Source organism: Mus caroli, chromosome 8, assembly GCF_900094665.2.
Source record: "Mus caroli chromosome 8, CAROLI_EIJ_v1.1, whole genome shotgun sequence".
Classification (NCBI taxonomy): domain Eukaryota; kingdom Metazoa; phylum Chordata; class Mammalia; order Rodentia; family Muridae; genus Mus; species Mus caroli.
This window is the reverse complement of record NC_034577.1, coordinates 27,354,970-27,379,265: the sequence shown is the minus strand read 5'-3', so window position 1 is coordinate 27,379,265 and position 24,296 is coordinate 27,354,970. Positions and strand designations below refer to the sequence as shown.

The window sequence follows — 24,296 nt, the reverse complement described above, 5'->3', positions numbered from 1 at the left end:
GTTGTGTTCCACTCACCAGAGGTCCTAAGATCCTGTGGAGAGTGCTCTGGGGACCTTGGGGGTGTCCGCAGACTCAGTGCCCAAGGTGACCTGGTGCTGGGGCCGACCAGAAGGGACTTGTGACCCTGGTCAGTCTGGGTTTCTGGATTCTCCAATTAATGCTGTCTCAGGTCCCACACGATTGGTTTGTAACAGAAGTTGTGTTCCACTCACCAGAGGTCCTAAGATCCCCTGGAGAGTGCTCTGGGGACCTTGGGTCTGTCCACCAACTCGACGCCCAAGTGACCCAGTGCTGGGGCTGACCAGAAGGGACCTCTTTTTCTTTTATAAAGTAATGAAAGCTATGTGTTGTGTTGATTTTGGTGGCAAAACAGAAGTTCAAAGTGCAATAATGAAACCCTCCAGTTCTGAAACTCCATCTCAGTGTCCAGTTGCCTGAACCAGCGCCCGTTCATCTTTCCTGCTAACCTTAGTATTTTGTATATTGCACACTTGAATGTTTATTGTATCTTACAGATTTATTTCAATAGCACGTCTTTGGAAAAGATGACTACGGGGCAACTCTTGATATAGAATGTCAAATGTCTGTTTGACCTTTAACATCATCACCTATGTTTCCATTATTTTATTAATGAAATGATTACATCCTTATATTCAGCCACATATTCATTTGGCTGTGAGATCAAAACCATTCTTAACTATTCAGCTGCCTTCTAGGAACAGCATCTTTAACGTTTAAGCCCTTTGATACCCACATTATGGAACCTCGGAGCTAAATTCCTACTGTCCACTATGAATGAGGTCTCAGATGGGAGGCTTGTTTTATTTGTGGTCCCTGGGGACAGCTGACAATGACTGTGAATGTTTGCTCTGTCCCCCTTTCACTCCTTCCAGCTGAAGTGCGCAGAGACCTGGAGCCTCAATGGTCTGGTTAAACACGTCTTAGGGAAACAACTTTTGAAAGTTAAGTCCATCCGCTGCAGCAATTGGAGTAATTTCCCCCTCACTGAGGACCAGAAACTGTATGCAGCCACTGATGCTTATGTATGTATTTAAAGACCTTTAGTATGACATCATTCTCATTTCTTGTACCAAATCACTTTAGTAAATATGTACTGGGGTTATGTCCTTAGCTGAAATATTTTATTATAGTTTGGCATTAAAATTTTCTTAGGAATACATCAAGTGAAATTCTCCATGTTTATTAGAAAATACCAATTAATAGGTTGTTTATCAGTAGTTATTTCTACTATCACGATGTAAAGTGATGTCCAACTCCTGTGTAAAAGAATGTGAACTTACTGAAAACATGAAAGGCTTTGAGCTTAGCAGGCACAAATGGTTTGATGATGTATTTTGTATATAAGCAACTCAGAATCAGAAAAATCACAGGCTTTCCATATTTAAACTAGCCTTATTCCCTACATTTATATTTAAAATGTGGAAATTTAGATAAATTGCCTCCAAGTTTAGTTGCTGCTCTTCTTAGATGTATTTTCATATGTGTAATCTGTACATACTGGCATCTAGGCTTGTCTTTATAAATAGTACTGTGGTCTGTGTGTGCTTTACCTTAAGAAATGTATCTTTTGTAAATTTCTTTGCCCTAGATCATACTTATTGCTCATATTTAAATAGTATTTATTGATAAATATCTTGTTATTTTTCCACTTTACATTTATTTTTAAGACATTGATACTCTAACTTTTAGCCAGAAAAACAAAGGAAAACCAACTGTCTTAGTCAGGGTTTCTATTCCTGCACAAACATCATGACCAAGAAGCACGTTGGGGAGGAAAGGGTTTATTTGGCTTACATTTCCATACTGCTGTTTATCACCAAGGAAGTCAGGACTGGAACTCAAGCAGGTCAGAAAGCAGGAGTTGATGCAGAGGCCATGGAGGGATGTTCTTTACTGGCTTGCTTCCCCTGGCTTGCTCAGCCTGCTCTCTTATAGAACCCAAGACTGCCAGCCCAGAGATGGTCCCACCCACAGGGGCCTTTCCCCCTTGATCACTAACTGAGAAAATGCCTTACAGTTGGATCTCATGGAGGCACTTCCTCAACTGAAACTCCTTTCTCTGTGATAACTCCAGCTGTGTCAAGTTGACACTAAACTAGCCAGTACAGCAATGGATACTTTTTGTCAGGAAAACAGCTGGATGAGTTGGGACTTGATGCTGTTCCTTTGGCTTTCTTTGCTTCCTTGCTCACTTGCTTTAAACAAAATAATAGACTCTCTTGCAGCTTATTCTGCTCTTGAACTGTTCATGCAGCTAAGGCTGGCCTTAATGTCCGGATCCTCTTGCCCCCGTCTCCCTGTTATGGAGATTGCAGGCTGTAGTGTCTATATTCTTGACAGTTTGTATGACTTGATCAAGTCTGTGAAAAATACCCAGCATGCATTGTTGTTTATACACTGACCAGCATTCTCAGTTGGTTTAATGAAATCTCAAGAATTGGATAGGATCCGTCACCAAAACAGATGTTTCTTACTAGATGGTAGTTATTAGATTTTGTTTACAGATCATTTCATTTGGATACCTACTTACAATACTGAAAACTAGTAAGTGAAAATTTAAAGCTGTATTTTATAGCCTAGGCAGCTTTTGTTTCCCCATTGGGATAGTGCTTACATGAAGACCTGCGTCTTTGCATACTGAAATAGTTTTACTTCATTTTTGGAGAGTGTCTTGGAAATCAATCTTGTAGATGTTGCTTGAGAGATGACATATATATTTATTTTGGTAATCTTTAACTTGTACTTTGTTTTTCTTTTGTCATTTTATAGGCTGGTCTTATCATCTATCAAAAATTAGGAAATTTGGGTGATACTGCTCAAGTGTTTGCTCTAAATAAAGGTATGTTGTGGCCTAAAATAAAAGATAAAAGTATGAATTTGCTGTTTTGTGAGATTCATTTCAAAAAGTCAAAGTATTATGTATCTTTGCAAAGTCTTATGGTACTTCTTAAATGTCTGAACAGTGTTGCTGTAAAGGTGACATCCATCAGGATCAGGAATTGGAGTTGTAGATCTTTCCTTGGGGAAAACAGGGCTTCCATTGCTTGTTTGATAGTGTTGCTGCTCTTCTTGTCCATGGAGTGGCCATGTTATTGTCCTTGATAACATCAGTGAGCCAGCCAGCTGCCTCTTGGCTGGTAACACCCACATTCTTTTTACACATGTTTAAAATGGATTTGCCTCGACCATTCCTGTGTATACGGTGCACTGTAGTGTTCTGCTTTTCTGTGTTCGGTTGCTGTTTTCTTCACTCAGCTTCATTGACCCTGTCAGATGCTTTGATCTGTTAGTGATTGCAGGCAGAGTCAGCCAGTAGGTGGATGAGCACTAGCTTTTGTGCTGCAGAATCTTTGTGGTGGAGCCTTAGCCGTCTGACCTGTAAGATGTCCCTTTCCCCAGACTTGTAATGTGGACAATAGATAAATGTCTATCTCATGGATTGGTTGTGACCACTAAAGGGACAGATGGTCAGAGAAAATTGTTAAATAGCTTGAACAGTCCTATAATACATGATCTGAAATGCTTTGAAATCGGAAGCTTTTTGGTGATAACATGATTTACATATTCATTAGAATATTTCATTGAAAATATTTCCTGGAAGAAGCAATACTTGAGCTGAAACCTAAAATAGGAACAGACATTTGCCAGCCAAAGCCAAAGGGAAAATGATAGACAGGTACAAAGCCTCAGAGGGCAGCTCTCTGGAACTTGTGCAGTGTAAGGAAACTGTTGACTGTGACAATGTAATGTAGGAGAAGCAGAAAAATGAGACAGGCCTCACTACAGAGGTTATGTAGCCTTCCGAAGAGCAAATTGAAGCTGTTATTGACGGTTCTAAATGTGGAAGTGAAATGCGCTGTTTTTAAAACAAGCTAACAAAACAAGCTGTAGAATAAAACACACACTAACTAAGCGAGCCACAGAGAAAGAAAGCGGATTTTAGGATTACAAAAGAATGGTGGGAAAGGCTTTTTGGAGGTTATGATGGTAAGCCAAGAAAGAGGAATCGGTAACTTGAATTGGTTATTTGTGTCAAGGGTTGGCACAGTGGATAGCGTCAGCCTAGATTTAATGGAGGAATAGAGGCAACAGAATCTGCTGTAATGACAGGCACAAGCCAAGGATCCTCCTGGCTTTTGGCTGCACGACAGATTAAAATCCAGGTTAAAGACTCTCTTTATATAGATCAGGCTGGCCTAGACCTCAGAGACCTGCCTGCCTCTGCCTCCTGAGTGCTGGGATTAAAGGTGTGCACCACCACCACTCAGCTGGAAGTAAAGTTTTATAGTTGTTTTTTAGACATGTTCAAGGAGAGTAACATCTCAGGTAGCAAGAGGGTTGTAGCCTGTGGACACCTAGATATGTAGGTTGTATCTCAGAAGACAGTTTGTCTGAGATAAAATGTAAGCACTAAGAGTCCTAAGAAACTGCTGGCGTCTAATCTTTGTGTGGGGGAGGGGACACTATAGGAGTTGCCCTGGGTGTGGAAGGAAATGAGAAAGTGCTGGACAATTCAAGTACCAGTGTGCTGAAAGTCAAGGGAGGACTAGGTTTGAGGGAAGAGGATGTTATCAACTGTTTTGAATTCTGCTGAGATTTTGGCAAAGTGAAGGCTTGTAGGCAATCATCAGATTTGGCACAATGGCCACTATCATTTGTAACCTTGTACACAGGTGGTTCTCAACCTTCCTGATGCGGTGACCCTTTAATACAGTTCCTCATGCTGTGATGGCACCAACCATGGCATTATTTCTATTGCTACTTCATGACTGTAGTTTTGCCACCATTATGAATTGTGATGTAACTATCTGATATACAGGATGTTTGATTTGTAAACCCTGTGAAAGAGCCATTTGATCAATCATTGTTCTGTGCTCTACTTCTGGTGTCCTGGGTGTTGACAAAAGAGTATTGCAATCAGAGGGTGAACTTCTAGAGCAGACAGGGTCCAGAGGCTTTGGTAGTATAAAAATATTATAGGCATAGCAAGAATAAAGTAGTTTGATGAGGTAGAAACCGGTACTAAAATTATATCAACCATATTACTGCAGATAGTGGAGAAAGATGTAAGGAATTGATTTTAAGTGTATGTAAATAATATTTTAAAAAACTTGATTTAGAAAGGGAACGTTCATAAAATACAAGTTTGTCTAGTGTTTGCTATATATTAGTGTTCATTATGTATTGATTTTATCTGACAAGCAAGGTAACATGCTATTTGGCTCTCTGAAGGAAGAGCTACAAATGCTTAGAGCTGAGAAAGTACAAAGGCACTGAGGGCAACTGCTTTCCTACTGTAAGGAACAGTAATATAACCAAAGAGAAATGAGTGTGAGGGAGACTTGTAGGAAACAAGGCTGGAAAAGAGGCTTGGGGCCAGTCAGTTAGGGCATCAGATTTTGTGAATTGGGCTTGATGTTTTAATACTCAACAACCACAGTACAATGATGGCCAATAGGAAACCCTTAGTTTGGGCATGTGGAGCAGCAGAATAAAATAATCCAGATTTTGTCTTAAAATGTTTTTTTTCTCACTGCTGTAAGAAGGTCAGGAAGTTAGATAGGAGGCTATTTCAATTGTCCAGAAATAGAAGATAATTGTACTGGGCCAGTGGAGGTAGCAAGAAATGTTAATGCAGTAGGTATTCTGAAGGTATACACTGAAGAATTCTAGGTGAATTCCTTATAAAGGGTGAGGAAAAGACTCTGCTAGGATGGCCAAGGTATCTTCCTTTTCTTTTCTTTTCTTTTCTTTTCTTTTCTTTTCTTTTCTTTTCTTTTTCGGTTTTTCGAGGCAGGGTTTTTCTGTTTAACAATGGATGTCCTGGAGCTCACTCTGTAGACCAGGCTGGCCTTGAACTCAGAAATCTGCCTACCTCCGCCTCCCAAGTGCTGGGATTAAAGGCGTCTGCCACCACCGCCTGGCTTAAGGTATTTTTCTTGAATAACCTGATGACTGGCAGGGTCAGAGTGCAAGATGATATGAAGAGTATGTTTTGGTGGGAAAAAATCCACCAAAGTTGCAACGTGGGCATGAAAAAAACTATAGGTGGATTTTGATATCCACGAACGGCTCCATACTAGTTATTTCCTGTTACTGTGAAAACACCGTGAACAGAGAGGTCTTTAAGGAAAGGAGTTCCTTTTGGCTCACAGTCCCAGAGGGAACAGTCTTCAGCGGCTCTGCAGAAGCATGGCAGAAAGCAGCCGGAGTGGCAGGGGGCAGGAAACTGTTAGGTCACATCTTGAACAGCAGTCTCGAAGCAGAGAGAGCAAACAGGAAGTAAGGTGAAGCTGTGCACTCTCAAAGCTAACCCCAGTGTCAGACTTACTCCCGGAAGGTTGCACCACCTAAACCTCTCCAAATGGAGTCACCAACTGAGCATCCAGTGTTCCACTGCCCGCGAGCCTGTGGGAAGTATTTCTCACCTAACCACCACTGCACTGTGAGAAATGGGATTCCAGAGTGTACGGCGGAAGGTGGGGTTAGAAATATAGATTGTCCTGCCAGTGGTGAAACTGGACAAGATAAAATTGGGAGTGAATAAACTGAAGAATATAGGTGGTGGCAGCTGCAAGGTCACACTGACATTTAGAAAATGAGAGTGGCCCGAGGGTGGAGATGGGGCATCAGTGAATGAGAAGTGGGGCGAAGGACATGCTTTAAATAGGAAGGAGACATCAGCCCCTTAAACCTCGGAGGAGTTGAACGATGGATTAACCATTAGGGTTGATAATGTGGTAGCCTTCCCAGCGGAAGCTGTGCGGCTGAGGGCAAAACTCTTGAGTTGAAGTTAATTTAGGAGAAAATAAGAGCAGAACATTTGAGGATGAGCAGCAGGCGTTGGAAACGTAAAAGAGAAAGAAAAGGTGTAAAATTGTTATCTCAAGATAAGCGGGTTCTGCGTCATGAGTTTAAAGCGAAACCGGCCATTATCATTTTGTTTTATTTTCAAGAATGTCCAGCTACTTAGGCACGGATTAGCTAAAGAAGTTGAGTATGATTAGAGTAGACTTTGCCCCGTGAGTTCCATGGAGGTGGGTAAAGAAAAAAGGCAGAAGTGGAGAGTCTGTATCAAATGAATGGCTAGGAAAGGAAAGGAGACCAGGTAGGGAGAGTAGGAGTGGGCACTGGAGGGGGCGGATTCAATAGGTTTCATTCTGAAGTGTTAACTCACTGAGCTGGGGTTAGCAAGTCAGAAAGAGTGGTGGGATGGCTGTATTTATGGTGGAAAGTATTTTGGGTGCAGTGGAGGTTTTATTGGGCAGTTTTAAGGTCGAGGGTCTGATTGTGGGAATGAGTAGCTCAGGTTAGATGAGGAAGACTGTTGGAATGAAGGGTGACCCTTGGGCAAGGGTTCCAAACGGTGTTAAGTTTGAACGTGCCTGGATTGGGGCTTACTGACTTCCAAGTCAGAAACAGTGTCGGGTGAGTTGAGAGTCTCAGGCTTGTCCTCTGGTCCAGGTCAGTAACATTTGGATTGCATAATGTATACATTTGGAATTCACTCTAAATTTCAAATAGCAAAAATTTGAAAGGAACATTAAAACAAGGGAGTAAAGAGGAAAGTGATTTAGAGATTCCAGAGGGAAGTGTTCTGTTAGAGTTCATTGTGGGAATAGATGAAAATCTGGATACTAACACTATGCTATGATGTGGTTAAATAAAATCTCTGCTTTCTAATTTGAATATTAATCCCCCCCTCTCTTCTTTTATTTAGCAGAGGAAAACCTACCTCTGGAGATGAAGGAACAGTTGAATTCAATCTCCGAAGAAATGAGGGATCTAGCCAATCGTTTTCCTGTCACTTGCAGAAATTTGGAAACTCTCCAGAGGTTAAATATTGTGCTTTTTAAAATATTTATTTTATTTTTAATTGTATGTGTATGTGCGTTCAATCACCTTTTATGCTATTTTCTTAAACACGGATTTCTGATTTTTCCAGAATGCCTGCTCGGTATAAATTACATATACCTACGGCTTGGCTTTATAACAGCAAGCTAAGTAGGCTTTATTAGCATCAAGAACTCACAACAGAGTGGTTTGAAGTTTATTGTAGGAAGGAACAGTTGTTTTTGTCTCCGAGGACCCTAATAGAATTAGTGTTATTTAGTGTTGTTTAGTCATTTATTTAAATTCAGTGTGCTGTGGTGTTGCTGCAGTATGCTTAGCATTCTGCTGGCTGTTGAGCTTGTCTGTTGCTAACTAATGAGCATGAGAGAAATCTTAAGGAAGGAAATGTGCATGCCACCATGTATGCCTTCATAGGCCAGCCTTTAATGTTAGAGTAAGTGGTTATGTCTTACTCTGATGTGAGTGCATGGTAAATAAGACATTATAATAGTATCACTGTTGCTATAGCAACACATTTATTTCACAATTAAATTGAATCATAACTTCTCATACCATATTATTTATACACAGTTGTTATATATAAGCAGTATATGTATATGCATATAATTATATACTGTGTATATAGTAAAATTTACAAAATTGCCGGGCACCACGGTACATACCTGTAATCTGTGCATTCAGGAGGCAGAGGCAGGAGAATTCCAAGCTCAAGGCCAGCCTGACTAATAAAAAGCTTTATAAATGTTTATTATTTTAAAATAACCTGTTATTAGATTTTGAATTTAATTAATAGTTTTAAAAGCTTTTTGGATCATTTTCTGTGTATGGCTGTTTTTGCCTGCATGTATGTCTCTGTACAACTTATGTGATGTATTCCTGAGAGGAGCAGAGGAGGGCATTGGATCTTCTGGAACTGGTGTGACAGACAGTTGGAAGCTGCCATGTGGGGTCTCCAGAAGAGCAGCCAATGCTCGTACTGCTGAGCTATCTTTCCAGCCCTGGATTTAATTTTGATCTTGATTTTTGCTTATGTTAATATAGACTTTGACAGTTTAAGGTTGAGCTAAACTTGGGAGAGTTGATAATTGTGTAGTTTTGGTTTTTTGAGCATTTTTGTACATTTTATTATGATCATAATTACTTTCCATTACACTCTCTTATCCCCCTGATTCCTGCTGACTCCCTTTTACTTAAGTCGCTCCTTTCCTTCTTTCACATTTTCATGTGTGTTTGTGTATTTGTGTGTGCATGTGTGAGTGTCTGTGTGTGTGCATGTGTGTGTGCATGTGTGCATGTGTGAGTGTGTGTGTGTGTGTGTGTGCATGTGTGTGTGTGCGTGTGTGTGTGAGTGGCACTGAGTTTATTTAGGAGTATTTGTATGAGCATGGTTAAGAGACTGCTGACTAAGCAATGGCAGCTTTTCCAGTGACTACTGAAGAGAATGATGACTGTTTGCCTAGAAGCCAAGCAAAAGCTCCCTAGGGAAGGACACGGTGGGCCACTTTGGAGCTTCTCCATCAGCGTGGGAGCGGCGGAAGGCCCTGTGTTTTATTTGCTGCGTGTTTATGATTTCAGTAGCCATGCAATGTCTACATGGCAATGTTTCACAGCGCTCCCCCACATCGTCTGACTCTTTCAGTTTGTCCATCCATCCTCTTATGTCCACTGGGCCACTGAAGGAGTGATATGTACGTGCTGGTCCCAATTCAGGCAGAGCACCCAGTACTCATTTATGCTCAACACTTTGATCATTGTGAGTCTTCTTTAGCCAAAAGCTTCTTTGACCAAGACTGAGAGTAGCACTCTGGGTAAGAACAAATAGTTCGAAGGCAATATGATATGTGTCTATCTAGCAGTGTGTCAGCAGTTGGTACCCCTCTGCTAGGGCCTGTGATTTCCCCAGCCAAAGGCTTCTGACCAGATTTATACTTCCAGTCATGTATTCCCTCCTGAAGGTCCAGGCTTCAAATCCCTGGATTGCTGATTGGCGTGACCCACCCCCAGTCATGTCATTGGTTCTCCAGCAGACATACCTTGCCTGGCAGGTTGGTACTGTAGCATGCAGGGTACAGAGTTGGATAAGACCCTTGATGTCCATCGCCACCCCTGCCCTCTGGCAGGTGGCATAGTACCTTTTCCAAGTATGAATGCTGACTGGCAGGATGAAACTGAAGCATCTGGTCAGTTCCAGTTTGATTTTTCTGTGTCTTGTAAGAATGAGCTTCCAGTGTAGGACCAACCCCTGGACAAACTCAGACTTTGATGGTTTATTCTCAGGCAAGAGCAGAGTTTCATCTGAACCATTAAAATAAAAATTAACTGGAGCTACCTGAACATTTCTGGTTTTATAAATCATTGAGTTAAATATTGAAAAATTAGAATACATAGCCCAAAGCACTTATTGCATAACACCACACGTCTCTTTGTTTATTACCATCTTTTGTCTTTCTCTAATTTCTTCACTTATTTAGGTAATTTTTCTTTCCTTAGTGCTGAGGATTGAGCTTGAGGCCTTGTGCACCCCAGGCAAGCATCACAGAGTTGTCTTTAAAGTAGTCCTGTTGTTTGGTGTTCTGCACAGCGTTTCCTATTTACACTACACTCAGAATGTATTACCTACAATTTCTACCTTTAGTTTCTTTAAAGTGGAATGATAATTCAATATACTTGAAGTCATGTGACTACAAAGTCCTAAGAATTTTAAAGTTTTTTTCTTATGAGCTTTTGCAGTTATTTTGACTATGGGGTATAATTTTTTTATTATAATTTTTATGTAATAGATGATTATATTTTCCTTATCCCCCCAACCCTTTCCAGATCTTAACCACCTCCCTACCCACCCAAGGTTTGAGCCCCTTTCTATCAACAATGAACAATCTAACAAAGAAAAATCAGAACAAACAAAAAACCAGTAAGGAAAAACAGTTACCTCAACAAAATGAAATAAAAAGCCTACAAAAAAAAAAGCAAGGCGTTCATTTTGTGTTGGTTAGCTGCTCCTGGGCATGGGGCCTGCCCTGGACTGTTGTCAATACATCCAGTGACATGTAATTAGAGAAAACAGATTTTTTTTCTTTCCCAGCTTTTGCAAAGAAGTTTTTAGTTAGGAATGCTGGGATTTTGTCTAGATTGAACCTTTGCTATTCATGTGCAAGCTACCACAGTCTCTGGGAGTTCATATGTGCATCAGTCTTGTATCTGGAAGACAGTGTTTCTGTGTCATTTTATTGTAGAATTTACTACTTACCTGAGAGTTATCAATATTTTTTTTTCTTTTTTAGTTTTGTTTTTTGACTTTGTTATTTTGTGGTTAAGGTATGGCTTGCTTCCTCCTCTTCTGATTTACTGGTCTGGGATTGTTCCTTCTGTTTTCTTGGGTGTGATTAACTGCTTCAGACTAAAGTTTTCCTTCTAATGCCTTCAGTAGTGTTGGTTTAGTAGACTGATATGCTTAAAATTGGTTTAATCACAGAATGTCCCCCTCAGCCCCAAGCTACTGTGATTGATAGTTTTGCTGGGTATAGTAGTCTGGGCAGGGATTTGTGATCTTTCAGAGCTTGTAGACTATTCGCCCAGGTCCTTTATGGTTTTCAAAATCTCCATTTAAAAGCCAGAAGATATTTTAATAGCCCTACCTTTATATGTTATATGGTCTTTAAACCTTGTAGCCTTTAATATTCTTTCTTTCCTCTGTATGTTTAGTATTTTGATTATGTGGTGAGGGATTATTTTTTTCTATTCCTATCTATTTCATTTTCTGTATACTTCTTGTACCTTAAAAAACCTTTTCCTGCTTTAGTTTGGGAGAACTTTCTTGTATGGTTTTGTTAATAATATTTTCTGTGACTTTACATGGATTTCTTCTCCTTCCTCTATATCTACTTTTTATAAGTTTGATCCTTTCATTGTATTACAGGATTCCCAAATGGCTTGTGCCTGTGTCTTTTTAGATTTAACATTTTTTTGACTGAACTGTACATTTTTTTCTACCTTGTATTTAAGACTTGAACTTCATTTTTCCATGTTGTGTGATATGTTGGTGACCCTTACCTCTCAAGTTTTTCATTAACACTCTGAGTTTTTTATTTTTAGAAAATTTATTAACAAATAACAAATTTACCAACAGAACTTTGTTGACTCTTCCCATGTGTTTAGTCCAGAATAAAATGAAATAGTTTTTGCTTTGTTTTTTGTCATATCTTATTGCTGCAGTTTACATTTCATTAAATTAATTATCAAAAAGGGCCACCTGGCATAAAGGGGATGGGGACTCAGAGTTAGTAAACTCTGAGTGAGTATGCAAAGCTACTTCTACAATGAGAAGCACCTGATCACACAGGCAAGTTGGCTGTTACTCATATTCATGTGTGGCCGCGTGGAAATGAGGAACAGTTTTAGTCCAATGGGTCTCCTCAGTAAGCTTTCGTTTAGTAAGAACCTTTAAAACTCATCTTTACAGTGAATAAAATTAGAGCTGAATAATGCTTCTTGAATTTTTTTTAGGGTTCCTGTAATATTGAAGAGTATTTCAGAAAATCTCTGTTCATTGAGAAAGGTGATCTGTGGTCCTACAAACACTGAGACTAGACTGAAGCCGGGCAGTAGTTTTAATTTACTGTCATCAGAGGATTCAGCTGCTGCTGGAGAAAAAGAGAAACAGATTGGAAAACATAGTACTTTTGCTAAAATTAAAGAAGAACCATGGGACCCAGAACTTGACAGTTTAGTGAAGCAAGAGGAGGTTGATGTATTTAGAAATCAAGTGAAGCAAGAAAAAGGTGAATCTGAAAATGAAATAGAAGACAATCTGTTGAGAGAAGATATGGAAAGAACTTGTGTGATTCCTAGTATTTCAGAATATGAACTCCAAGATTTGGAACAGCAAGCTAAAGAAGAAAAATATAATGATGTTTCTCACCAACTTTCTGAGGTACTGAATCGAGAGGGAATAATATATTCATCAGTGGTTGGCTTACTTTGTTGTATAAATGCACAAAAGAACAAATATTTTAGTTTTTGTGGGATGTATGGTCTCTGTTGTATCTATCCAGTTCATCCGTTGTAAAGCGGCCATAGACACATGCAAGCAGTGGTACCTGTGTGCTTCAATAAAACTTTATTTAAAAATACAAACAGAAGGCCATGTTAACTTGTGAGATCCACTTAATACAATAAGTAGAATTGTATAAGTGAAAACATTTGCTGCTTTTCTATTTATGTTTTTTATATGATAGATAATAGTTTTTTGGTGGATTCTTCCTAAGTATTTACTCATCCAAAATAATGATTTGATTTGGGGGGTGGGTGGGTTTTATTCCTTCAGATAGAAATTATTTGTTAGGGTGGAAGGGTCCTTTGATTTACAGGCATCCATACTGTGACCTGGAGAACCAGGAAGCTCTTGTCTCCTTCCTAATTCTTATTAGCTTGCAAATTACTGAAGACATTTATCATTTCTGGGAGGTTTTTCTTCTTCTCTTCTCTTCTCTTCTCTTCTTTTCTCTTCTCTTCTTTTCTCTTCTTTTTTTTTTTTTTGCAATAACAAATTTCATTTTAGATTTTGAAAAGATTGTATAGGTTTAAACCTCTCAATTTCATTATAGAAGTGGAAACACAGTCTTATACACAATTCTTTCATTTGTTTACAGCAGTTTTTCAATTGTTTCTATTGAGTATATAAATGTAAATTGTTTTAAAAATTTCAAAATATTCTCATTCTAACTTTTTGTGAATCAGATTCCCTCTCTAGAAAATGCTTTCTTTCACTTACATGTGCATCATTCTAATTCTGTAGAAATTTCTAATTAGATCTGTACTTTCATATTTTTATATGTTAGAGAATTATGCTCATGAGTTTGATTTGACTGATATCTTTTATATCAATTATTGCCATTTTATTATGTAATGATTAGCATCATTTTTATTATTTAAGACTGCATTTAGAAATCAAGAAAACCTTACTCAGTTAAAAATGTGTTTTAATAGCTTTAAATTAGCATGTTAATTAAGGCTATTTTCATTTTCCCATTAACAAATTAAATATGAAGCATTTGGGGAGATATTCCTTCACATTTCTTCTTGATTGTGTGTGTGTGTGTGTGTGTGTGTGTGTGTGTGTGTGAAGGGTAGATTTGCAGCTTGTTAGGCACCCGGTTCCTTGGGATTGCTAAATTATTGTAAAGATTCTTCATATCCAAACATCAACAATAGATCAAGAAAATAATATATCTAGTATTTTTCAAATAGATGTTCTTTGTAAAACTAATTTATTGAAAGGTTATTATGTATTAGTCTTTGGTATTTTTAAATCGATATATGTAAGAAAACCATTGATTTTCTTGGTTTGTACAGACTTTCTTTTTAACATTGTATAGAATGCCATTTATTGGAAAGTTGGGGAGACCCAGCTTGACCTGGATTGACCTTCAACTTGCACTTTCTCTTCTTTTGCATGTTGATTCTACTTGAAGTCTGTTTATCTAACTTGCCTGTCTTTTTAATTACTCTCTCTCTCTCTCTCATTATTTAAAGATTAAAAAACTCCTTCTTCCTCTCCCTTCCTCTCTGTACTCATGCTGTGAACATATAAATATGCTTTAAACATCTGCCTATTAAAGAAGAGGAAGATGTCTAAATACTTCAGTGAAAACACCTGAGAGTATAGTGTCAATCTCGCAGGACGTTAATCTTTGAAATCCTTTTCTTTAAAGCATTTATCTCCCAATGATGATGAAAATGACTCCTCCTATATAATTGAAAGTGATGAAGATTTGGAAATGGAGATGCTGAAGGTATGTTTGAACACAAGAGAAAGTTACTTCAAGTTTTTAAAAGAACACTTTAATAATTAAAATATTATGCCACCACAATGATATTCATACCCATTATTTAATGTTAGACTTTAATTTTTCAGTTTCCATGTCCTCATCTGTAAGTAGTGTTAGGTGTAACGTTGGGAGTTCTCACGGGAGTTCTGTCTCCTCATACGTCTCTCTCTGGAAACTGGGCAGTAACTAAGCACTTGAGCAGGAAACTCATTTCTTCTTCTTCTTCATGTATTTGCTGTGTTTTAGACATTCTGTTTTTTACTCATTCAATCATTCACAGGGTCTGGATTTTCTTATTGTGTTTTTTTTTTAAATACTGATTATATGTAACTTTATAATGGCTGTTTACTCTGTTATCAAAGCTGAAGTATGGATCTGTGGATTTCTATCCTGTCACTCATCCTCCAGCTTATCAAGTGTCGTAAGCCATGTATAGACAGAAAAATCCAGACTGGGAGAGTAAGGAAAAGCACGATTTAGTTAAATCAAATGAAAAATGAAAAGAAATAGAAGTATGCTTTTGTGTCTGCCTTTTAAGCTGTCGTCTGTAGGTCAGTGTGCTTTTTCTTTTCATGAAATGAGAGTAATTTTCTAGTTCTTTAGTTTTGAGTTTTAGATAAATAAGGATAAATAAAGATGTGGATTCCTAATTGAATTGTAGACCTGAGTCCTCCCTTCCCCATTGGTGTCCATTGCTAACATCACAGTTTATCAGGTAGCCTGTCTCCTATTTAAGAAATATTAGCTAAATCACAATCTCTTCACTAGGTATTCATTTTTCTAGTGCATTCAGTTCAAGTGGTACCAAGTATAGGATGCTTGTAGACATCTGTACCATATATTATACACTGGATATCTCTGTTCTCTGAATATGTTGGTAGAGTTAAAGAAATACCACCACCTCTTTTTCCCCCTCATTTTTCTTTTATAGGATGGAAATATTATACTTTAAAGGATATTCTTAAAACCAAACTAAAAAATAGAATGCCTCATAAAAAGTGAAGATAACGTGTGTTAAATGAATAGTCTATGCAACTCCTTAGTAAAAAGTTTTATAGATACAGCGATTTGAAATATACTAATATTTTTGAAATAGTGGAGAAAATACATATCAAAAAACCTTTTTTTCACATCAGTAATATTTCTTTCCTAAAATTATTTGAATCCTTTTTTACAGTTCCAAAACACATTTATTGCTTGTTCATAATTTAAGCATCATCTTTACTCAAGAAAAATGCAATTGACATGTAACATGGAGAAACCTATGATAAAAATAGCATTAAAATGTTTCATTTTACCACTTAGAATTCTAAAACGTTGAAGTCCAATAAGAAAAACTGGTTAAATTATGCAAATTTTAAATTTACGATACGTTTCCCAGAGGCCATTCATTATGTGCTATTACTGAACCTTGTTTATGCTGGCCATGCTCCATCCTGGCCTCGTGCCTTGGAGCATCTTCAGCACGTATTTATAGAGGAGCACACATGTTCTTTTGTGCTGTTGTTTGCACATCTGCCGGTTTTCAACCAAATTGTAGGCTTTGTTAATAACCCTCCTTTTGTCCTCAGTAAAAAGATACTGTATTGTCAGTGTTCTGCCTCAAATTTCTTTTAAACTTCCAGTCTTTAGAAAACCTAAATAGTGACGTGGTGGAACCCACTCACTCTAAATGGTTGGAAATGGGAACCAATGGGTGTCTTCCTCCTGAGGAGGAAGATGGAGGCGGAAATGAAGCCATCAAAGAGGAGCAGGAAGAAGAGGGTAAGAATCAAGGTGGAAACAAACTCACCTTTCATGGATTTCGTGTCAGTTTTCCCGTGTTTGGAAGTTTAACACGTTGGTGGCATGTAGTTACTTATCCGGTCTATAAGCCAACCACTTAATCCCTTAGTGCTCCTGTCTCTCGGGAACTGTGGTTGATGAAACCTTTAATCCTGAAGTGAAAGATTTGGTTTGGGTCCCAATGACAGTGGTGAAATAGTTTACTAATTGCTTATATTGAATGCCACTGTAGGTGATACAAATACATGCAGTCTGCTACCCAGGAGCTTATGGTTTAAACAAGCGCCACACCAGAGGACTTCCTTATGTTCAATTAAATGTATAGAATAGTAAATGAGTGTGCAAATGATAGAACTGTCATCTACGTGTAAACAATCATGGTCATTTGGCCAACTTTGTAGTACTATCACTATACCTACAATATATTGTGGTGGGAAAATGTGGACATTTCAAAATCATTTTGTAGGTAGAAGGTACTTATGAATGTATTGATGAGTTATTCTCCTTTGTTTCCTTTTGTTAAGTGTAGCCATCTGTTTGTTAAGATGTGCCATAGCACTTATATTTCATGTTTAATGATAGCTTATCTAGAATCTGTGTTTTATCCTTTCTTGGCTGCTTGTGAATCTTTGCATCTATGGACAGACAGGGGTGGGACTTAGGGAGAGCTAACATAGTCCACCATGTGGTACCATTAAAATTTTTGGCTAAAGATTTAAGTAGCTATATTAACCTAACTAAATAGGATAGGTAGCTAAATTAGACCCAGGTAACTTGATTTATATAACTAGATTTAGTTTTAAACAGCTAAATGAAAATTTTATTTTTTTCTGTACACTTAATTTGGGATACTAATATAATTCATGTTTATCATTAATTGAAAATTACTTCTAACATAAAATTTTTATCGGCATTTCTATTGTTTGCTTGGTTTGCTTCATTCTGGATTTTAGATCCTGCAAGTTTCCCAATTACAGGATGTTGGGCCTCTTCTTACCACTATTGCTAAAGTGGACCACAAGGATAGTTCTAGTATGTTAGTAGTGATCAGAGGATTTGCCTGGTGTCATTCTAGATATCTGTAGAGTCAAGTGTGACTAGGATGGAAACAGTGGATTTCACCCATCACTCTGTTCTTTATCAGAGCAATGGAATGAACATTTTCCTCTTCTTGCATAGCATATTTGCTTTTGAACATAAATGTCAATTTTATTATTTTATTTATTTTTAAGACCATTTATTGCCGGAACCCAACGCAAAGCAAATTAATTGCCTCAAGACCTATTTCGGACACAGCAGTTTTAAACCGTGAGTATGATCTCAATTAACTATATAATGTACATATTTTTTTTCACAAAGAGAAAGAGTAAATAACTCATGCCCATATCCTAACAGCAGCAGCCTAATTTTATTGTAGGCATATATGTCAGATATAGATTATATACAACTGCAAAATTATTGGAAGTATTAATTACATAAGTTTCTTTGTCCTTTTAATAGGAAAGGAAGCGGTTCTATTTTTCTTTCACTGGGTGGTTCTATGTAAAAACTATATAATAATAATAAAGAAAGGATTTCTCTCACTGCTGAGTTATCTTTTATTGAGTATGAATTCAGAGGAAAGGCACATTGCTTACTGCTTTCTGCAGGTGTCGCAAGGCACACTGTTGTGAGTCTCTGAGAGAACAGTTTGAGAAGCTGATGGTTTACTGTTTAACATTTCAAAATACATTTACATCTAAAGGGCTGTCTTAGTCCATGTCCCATTGCCGTGAAGGGACACGATGACTACAGCAACTCCTATAAAGGAGAACATTTGATCAGGGCTGGCTTACCAGTTCAGAGGTTTAGCCCATTACCGTGGAGGAAGGCATGGCAGTGTACAGGCAGACATGGTGCTGGAGAAGGAGCTGAGAGTTCTACATCCCAGTTGGCAGGCAGGAGGAAGAGAGAGTGAGACACTGGTTGCGGCTTGAGCTTCTGACACCTCAAAGCCCACATCCAGTGACATACTTCCTCCAACAAGGCCACACCTCCTAATCTGTTCAGATACTGCCGCTCCCTGTGAGCCTTTGGGGAGTGTTTTCATTCCCACCATCACAAGGGCACACTAATAACTAGAAACAATGAGATGAACACAAATGAGATTAGGAACAAGTGCATTTGAATAAGACCAGTAAGTTGCTAACAAACAATCGAGACAGGGTTTTTTCATTTGTTTTTATAACTTTTTTTTTTTGTGTGTGGGTGTGTGTTTTGAGACAGGGCTTCTCTGTGTAGCCCTGGCTATCCTGGAACTCACTCTGTAGACCAGGCTGACTTTGAACTCAGAAATCCACCTGCCTCTGCCTCCCAAGTGCTGGGATTGAAGGCGTGCATCACCACTGCCGGGTTTTTTTTTTTTTTTTTTTGGTTTGTTTTTTGTAACTTTAAAAAGAATTCATCGAAGCATTTTTCCTTCTTTTAATAAAGATCACCTCCAGTTGATTTCATCTTAGTCCATCACTTTACACAGGTCTCATTTCAAACCTATAGCAGTCCTCTTATTTATTCTAAAATACTAACTTTTCGGTCTATAGTACAAAGCTGGGTATTTGTTTTACACTTTAGATATATGTAATAAAATTAAATATACATACTATATGGCAACTCATGGTTATTCAGTCAGTCTGAATGAGAAGTTAATCAAATGATCAAGTTTTTTCTCTCAAATTTCTAGGATTTGAATATATTTATATAGGTAGCTCTAAAAAAAATCTGAAAGAGTTTATTGGAGAGAAGAAGTTAAATAGATTTGAACTTGTGCATTGGATGCTAGTGATAAAACATTTTACTTTGTACCTTCAAGGGTTCAGTGGAAAGTCATCCATTCTGTATTAGAAGAAAGAAGAGATAATGTTGTTGTCATGGCAACTGGTAAGCTATACTTAAAGTAAATAATTTAATCATCTAAAAGTCATAAAAGGTTTAAAGTGCTTAATCTTTCAGAAACTTATAAAATAAAGGAAGGAATGATTGGGGGAAAAGCCTTCAAACTTATGCATGAGTTACCATGTCCACTTATTCTGCTATATTAGCACACTGTAAGAAGAAAGCAAAGCATCAAGAGTTTCTTTTTATTTTTTTGTGTTTTTTTTTTTTTTATTCAAGGATATGGGAAGAGTCTGTGCTTCCAGTACCCGCCTGTTTATACAGGCAAGATTGGCATTGTCATTTCACCTCTCATTTCCTTAATGGAAGACCAAGTCCTCCAGCTTGAGTAAGTAATGCTTTCACTGCTGCATCGTTGCCTTGGATAAGCAAGTGGAAAGAACATGGCAAGGTAGGATCTTACTACACAGGCCTAGCTAGGCTCTTCTCTCTCAGTCCAGTGGCCCTTTGCCCGGTTGTCCCTCTCTGTTCTATCAATGAAATATCAGAAGGTAAATGTGAATCTAGGTCACAGGATTACATTTTGGGAAGTAACTTGATCTTCTTTATTTTTATTTTTAATTTTTGAGATAGGGTCTTGATATATACATAGATAGATAGTCCAGGGTGGTGTCGCTCTGGCCTCTTGCCTTGCCCTTCATGTTTTGGGCTTACAGAGCATGCACTAGCACCCCTGGCTGCATTCATTAGTAGCAAATGAAGTGTTAGTGGAAGAGTTTACATTCATTCTTGAGGTCTCTAATGCAAGGCTACCTGTTTTCCCTGATCAGGTTTTAAAAGGACTGATTGCTTTACGCTAGTTAGCTGTCTCAAATTCTTTTTTTGTTCTGCTCTCTGGGCTCCCAAGCTTGCAATGAGGTATATATAAAAGTTTACTTTTTAAGATATGCTTTTATTAGTTCTTTGAAAATCTCCTACATGTTTTGATTATAGTCACCCCTCTTCTAACCCTGAGTTCACCTTTCTATTCCTTCTTGAAAGATCCACATTAAAGACTTGCCTCCTCATCAGGCTTTTGAAGGAATATATCAAGTTATATAGACACAAAAAGAAAGGACATTAGAAAGATGAGGAACATATGAGGTTACTGTTTATGTGTGTATTCATCAGAGCGTTTGTCTCCTGTAGGCTGTCCAATGTTCCAGCCTGTTTACTTGGATCTGCACAATCAAAAAATATTCTAGGAGATATTAAATTGTGAGTAATTTATATCATGTCACATAATATTGTAAGATGAATATAGAGTAAGAGAATTTTGTATATATGTTTACTTATATGAGTAAATTGCCCATATTTGAAAACATACTTTAAAAAGCTTTATTTCTGAAATAATAACATAGTTCCATCTCTCCCTTTCCTTTCTTCCTTCCAAACTTTGCCAAACATCCTTCCTTGTTCTCTTTCAGATTGATGGATTTTTTTTCCCCATTAGTTGTCATTACATGGATCCATGTATATACATATGTATTACCAAATGCCCTGTTTTTTTCTCAGCAGAAGTCATATAAAACTCCTTTATCCTGAAGATAAATATTCTCTTTTGGGGGGCTGGTGAGATGGCTCAGTGGTTGAGAGCATACTGAGTGCTTTTCCGGAGGTTATGAGTTCAAATCCCAGCAACCACATGGTAGCTCATAACCATCTGTAATGAGAAGCAAATTAAAAAACCCTATGGGCCAGAACGAGTGGGGCCCCAAAGTGAGCGGGGCCAGAGCAAGAGGGAGAGAAAGGGAAGTGGATTTCTATTCACTTTTTGTTTAAATTATTATTGTATTTGTATTATTAACTTGTCTTCCATTATCTTATTGTATCATATTTAGTATTATATGTTATACATATATATCATATATGTATTATTTATATGTATCATAATTTATATTATATGGTTAATTTGCTATTATGATAATTTTTATAAAAGAAGGCTAGAAATTACTTATGGCATGTCTCTACCATATAAAAGCAGATCAAATTAAATTAAATTTTTTAATAGAAAAAGTTCTTTAAGTTTTTAATTTATCTATTCCACTAATATTTTAGTGTCTATTACATGCTAAACATTATATTTTCACTAGTAATTTATTAGGCATGTAATAAGTTTTACCTTATCTCCAGGAAATTGATACAGTTTTCTAATTACTGTAAGAAACAATAAAAATAATAAAGGCTAACATCACTCTACCCAGGTTTGGAATCAGTTCTCCGTCGGACTAGGAAACTGATCTGAGATGAGCCAGTCAACTCCAGTGTATCCCGGTTTCTTGAAAATTAGCTGTTTACTTACAGAGCCAGACTTAGGACATCTCAGTTAAGAAGTGGACACTGGAACCTTCATGGAACCAAAGAGCAGCCAGGAGAACTAACACACCCCTGAAAACAAAGAGCATAACTGAGGGCTTGTCATCGAGACTTCCAGGCTTTTACTGTAGCTACAGCAGCCAACACAGGCAGACGGATCCCCAGACGCAGATCTCAACAAGGAATCTGCACATGCCTACAAAGCTCATCATCTGAGAAAGGCTCAAAGGCGATCCAGTGGAGAAGGGACAGAGCCAGAATAATGGCTTATATGAAAACAATGGCCTTGTAAGATAAACAAAACAAACAACCCCCCCAAACTACACCACACAATATAAACTTTTTTTTTTTTTTTTTTTTTTTTTAAAAGTGAATTATGCATCCAAGCCTAAAATTGTGAAATGTTTAAGGAAAAGCATGCCATCTTTATAACCTTCAGTTAGGAAGACTTCTTAAATACCCAAAGCAAAATCTATAGGAACAAATTAGCGGCTCGACTTTAACAAACTGAAAACCTACTCCTCCTCAAAAGAATTATTGAAAGAGGAAGAAAGGCCATAAACTAGCAAAGTATATGCAAAGTACATATCCATACAAGATTTCTGCCTATAATATAGAAATCACCACCAAAAGAGAATTAAAAAAAATTAAAGTGTCAAAAAATTGGAACAGACACTAGCACAAAGATATACAAACAGCAATAAGTATAAGATGCTTATATAATTGGTCACCAGGCAAAAGCAAATTGAAGGTACAATGAGATTCTTTCCAAGTGGCTAAAGCCAATGACTGGCTAAGAAACGACAGGGGTAGTAAGCAACAGGACTTTTCACACACCGCTTCTGGGGATGAGAGATGGTAGAATTTTTGTTTGGGGAGTAGACTCTTAGAAACCATAATTTGGCTTATAATTCCAGCTTAGTGGTGAATCCCACAGGACAAGAATTGTTATAATTTATTTTGGTGAATTGAAGATAAATGAAAGGACTAACATCTGAACTATGTATATATAATATTCCTTTGGATTTTAATAATCAGCATGATGTATTACTTAAAAATCTATTGAATGCTTCTTTCCAGTCTAGGACAGGGACCTTAGCTGACCTTGGGTGCAAACTCTGTACCCAGTCCCACAATACCCAAAGGAAGCTGCACTCCTAGGTGCTCTAACACACCAAGGTCCACAGGATTCCAGGATCCCAGGATTCCAGGATCCCAGGAACTTGGTCACACCAGGATCTCAGGGTTTTAGAGGAACCTTGGCTCCCAGGAGCTCTGACACACCTAGGATCTCAGGATCCCAGGATCCCAGAATCACAGGATCACAGAGACAGCTGAACTCTGAGGAGTTCTGACACAACCAGGACCACAGAAAGGACAGGCTCCAGTCAGATATAGCGAGGGCAGGTAGCATTATAGATAACCAGATGGTGGGAGGCAAGGGGAAGAACATAAGCAACAGAAACCAAGGTTACTTGGCATCATCAGAACCCAATTCTCTCACCATAGCAAGTCCTGGATACCCCAACACACCGGAAAAGCAAGATTCAGATCTAAAATCACTTCTCAGGATGATGATAGAGGACATTAAGAAGGACATCAAACAACTCCCTTAAAGAATACAGGAGAACACAAACAGCTAGAAGCCCTTAAAGAGGAAACACAAAAATCTTTTAAAGAACTACAGGAGAACAAAATCAAACAGGTGAAGGAAATGAACAAAACTATCCAGGATCTAAAAATGGAACTAGAAACAATAAAGAAATCATAAAGGGAGACAACCCTGGAGACAGAAAACCTAGGAAAGAGATCAGAAGTCATAGATATAAGCATCACCAGCAGAATACAAGAGATGGAAGAGAGAATCTCAGGTGCAGAAGATTCCATAGAAAACATCGGCACAACAATCAAAGAAAATACAAAACGCAAAAAGGATCCTAACCCAAAACATCCAGGAAATATAGAAAGAACACAATGAGAAGACCAAACCTAAGGATAATAGGTATAGAAGAGAGTGAAGATTGCCAACTCAAAGGGCCAGTAAATATCTTCAACAAAATTATAGAAGAAAACTTCCCTAACCTAAAGAAGGTGATGCCCATGAACATACAAGAAGCCTAGAGAACTCCAAATAGACTGGACCAGAAAAGAAATTCCTCCCGACACATAATAATCAAAAACACCAAATGCACTAAACAAAGAAAGAATATTAAAAGCAGTAAGGGAGAAAGGTCAAGTAACATATAAAGGCAGACCTATCAGAATTATACCAGACTTCTCACCAGAGACTATGAAAGCTAAAAGATCCTAGGCAGATATCATACAGACCCTAAGAGAACACAAATGCCAGCCCAGGCTACTATACCCGGCCAAACTCTCAATTATCATAGATGTAGAAACTAAAGTATTCCACGACAAAACCAAATTCACACATTATCTTTCCACGAATCCAGCCCTTCAAAGGATAATAACAGAAAAAAAAAACCAATACAAGGACGGAAATCACGCCCTAGAAAAAGCAAGCAAGTAATCCCTCAACAAACCAAAAAGAAGACAGCCACAAGAACAGAATGCCAACTCTA

At 37.9% G+C, this 24,296-nt stretch overlaps 1 protein-coding gene across 3 annotated transcripts in view; it reads left to right on the top strand.

Annotated features, from left to right (window-relative positions):
• Nucleotides 1-24,296, top strand: part of Wrn (WRN RecQ like helicase) — a 143,976-nt gene that overhangs the window by 41,811 nt on the left and 77,869 nt on the right. For all 3 annotated transcript variants that reach the window (XM_029480718.1, XM_029480717.1, XM_029480716.1), the window contains exons 6-15: nt 895-1,044; nt 2,792-2,861; nt 7,743-7,857; nt 12,380-12,806; nt 14,587-14,667; nt 16,329-16,467; nt 17,721-17,796; nt 19,337-19,404; nt 19,639-19,747; nt 20,548-20,616. In XM_029480718.1, the coding sequence (XP_029336578.1) occupies nt 895-1,044; nt 2,792-2,861; nt 7,743-7,857; nt 12,380-12,806; nt 14,587-14,667; nt 16,329-16,467; nt 17,721-17,796; nt 19,337-19,404; nt 19,639-19,747; nt 20,548-20,616 (1,304 nt within the window). The remainder of the gene's footprint in view (nt 1-894; nt 1,045-2,791; nt 2,862-7,742; nt 7,858-12,379; nt 12,807-14,586; nt 14,668-16,328; nt 16,468-17,720; nt 17,797-19,336; nt 19,405-19,638; nt 19,748-20,547; nt 20,617-24,296) is intronic.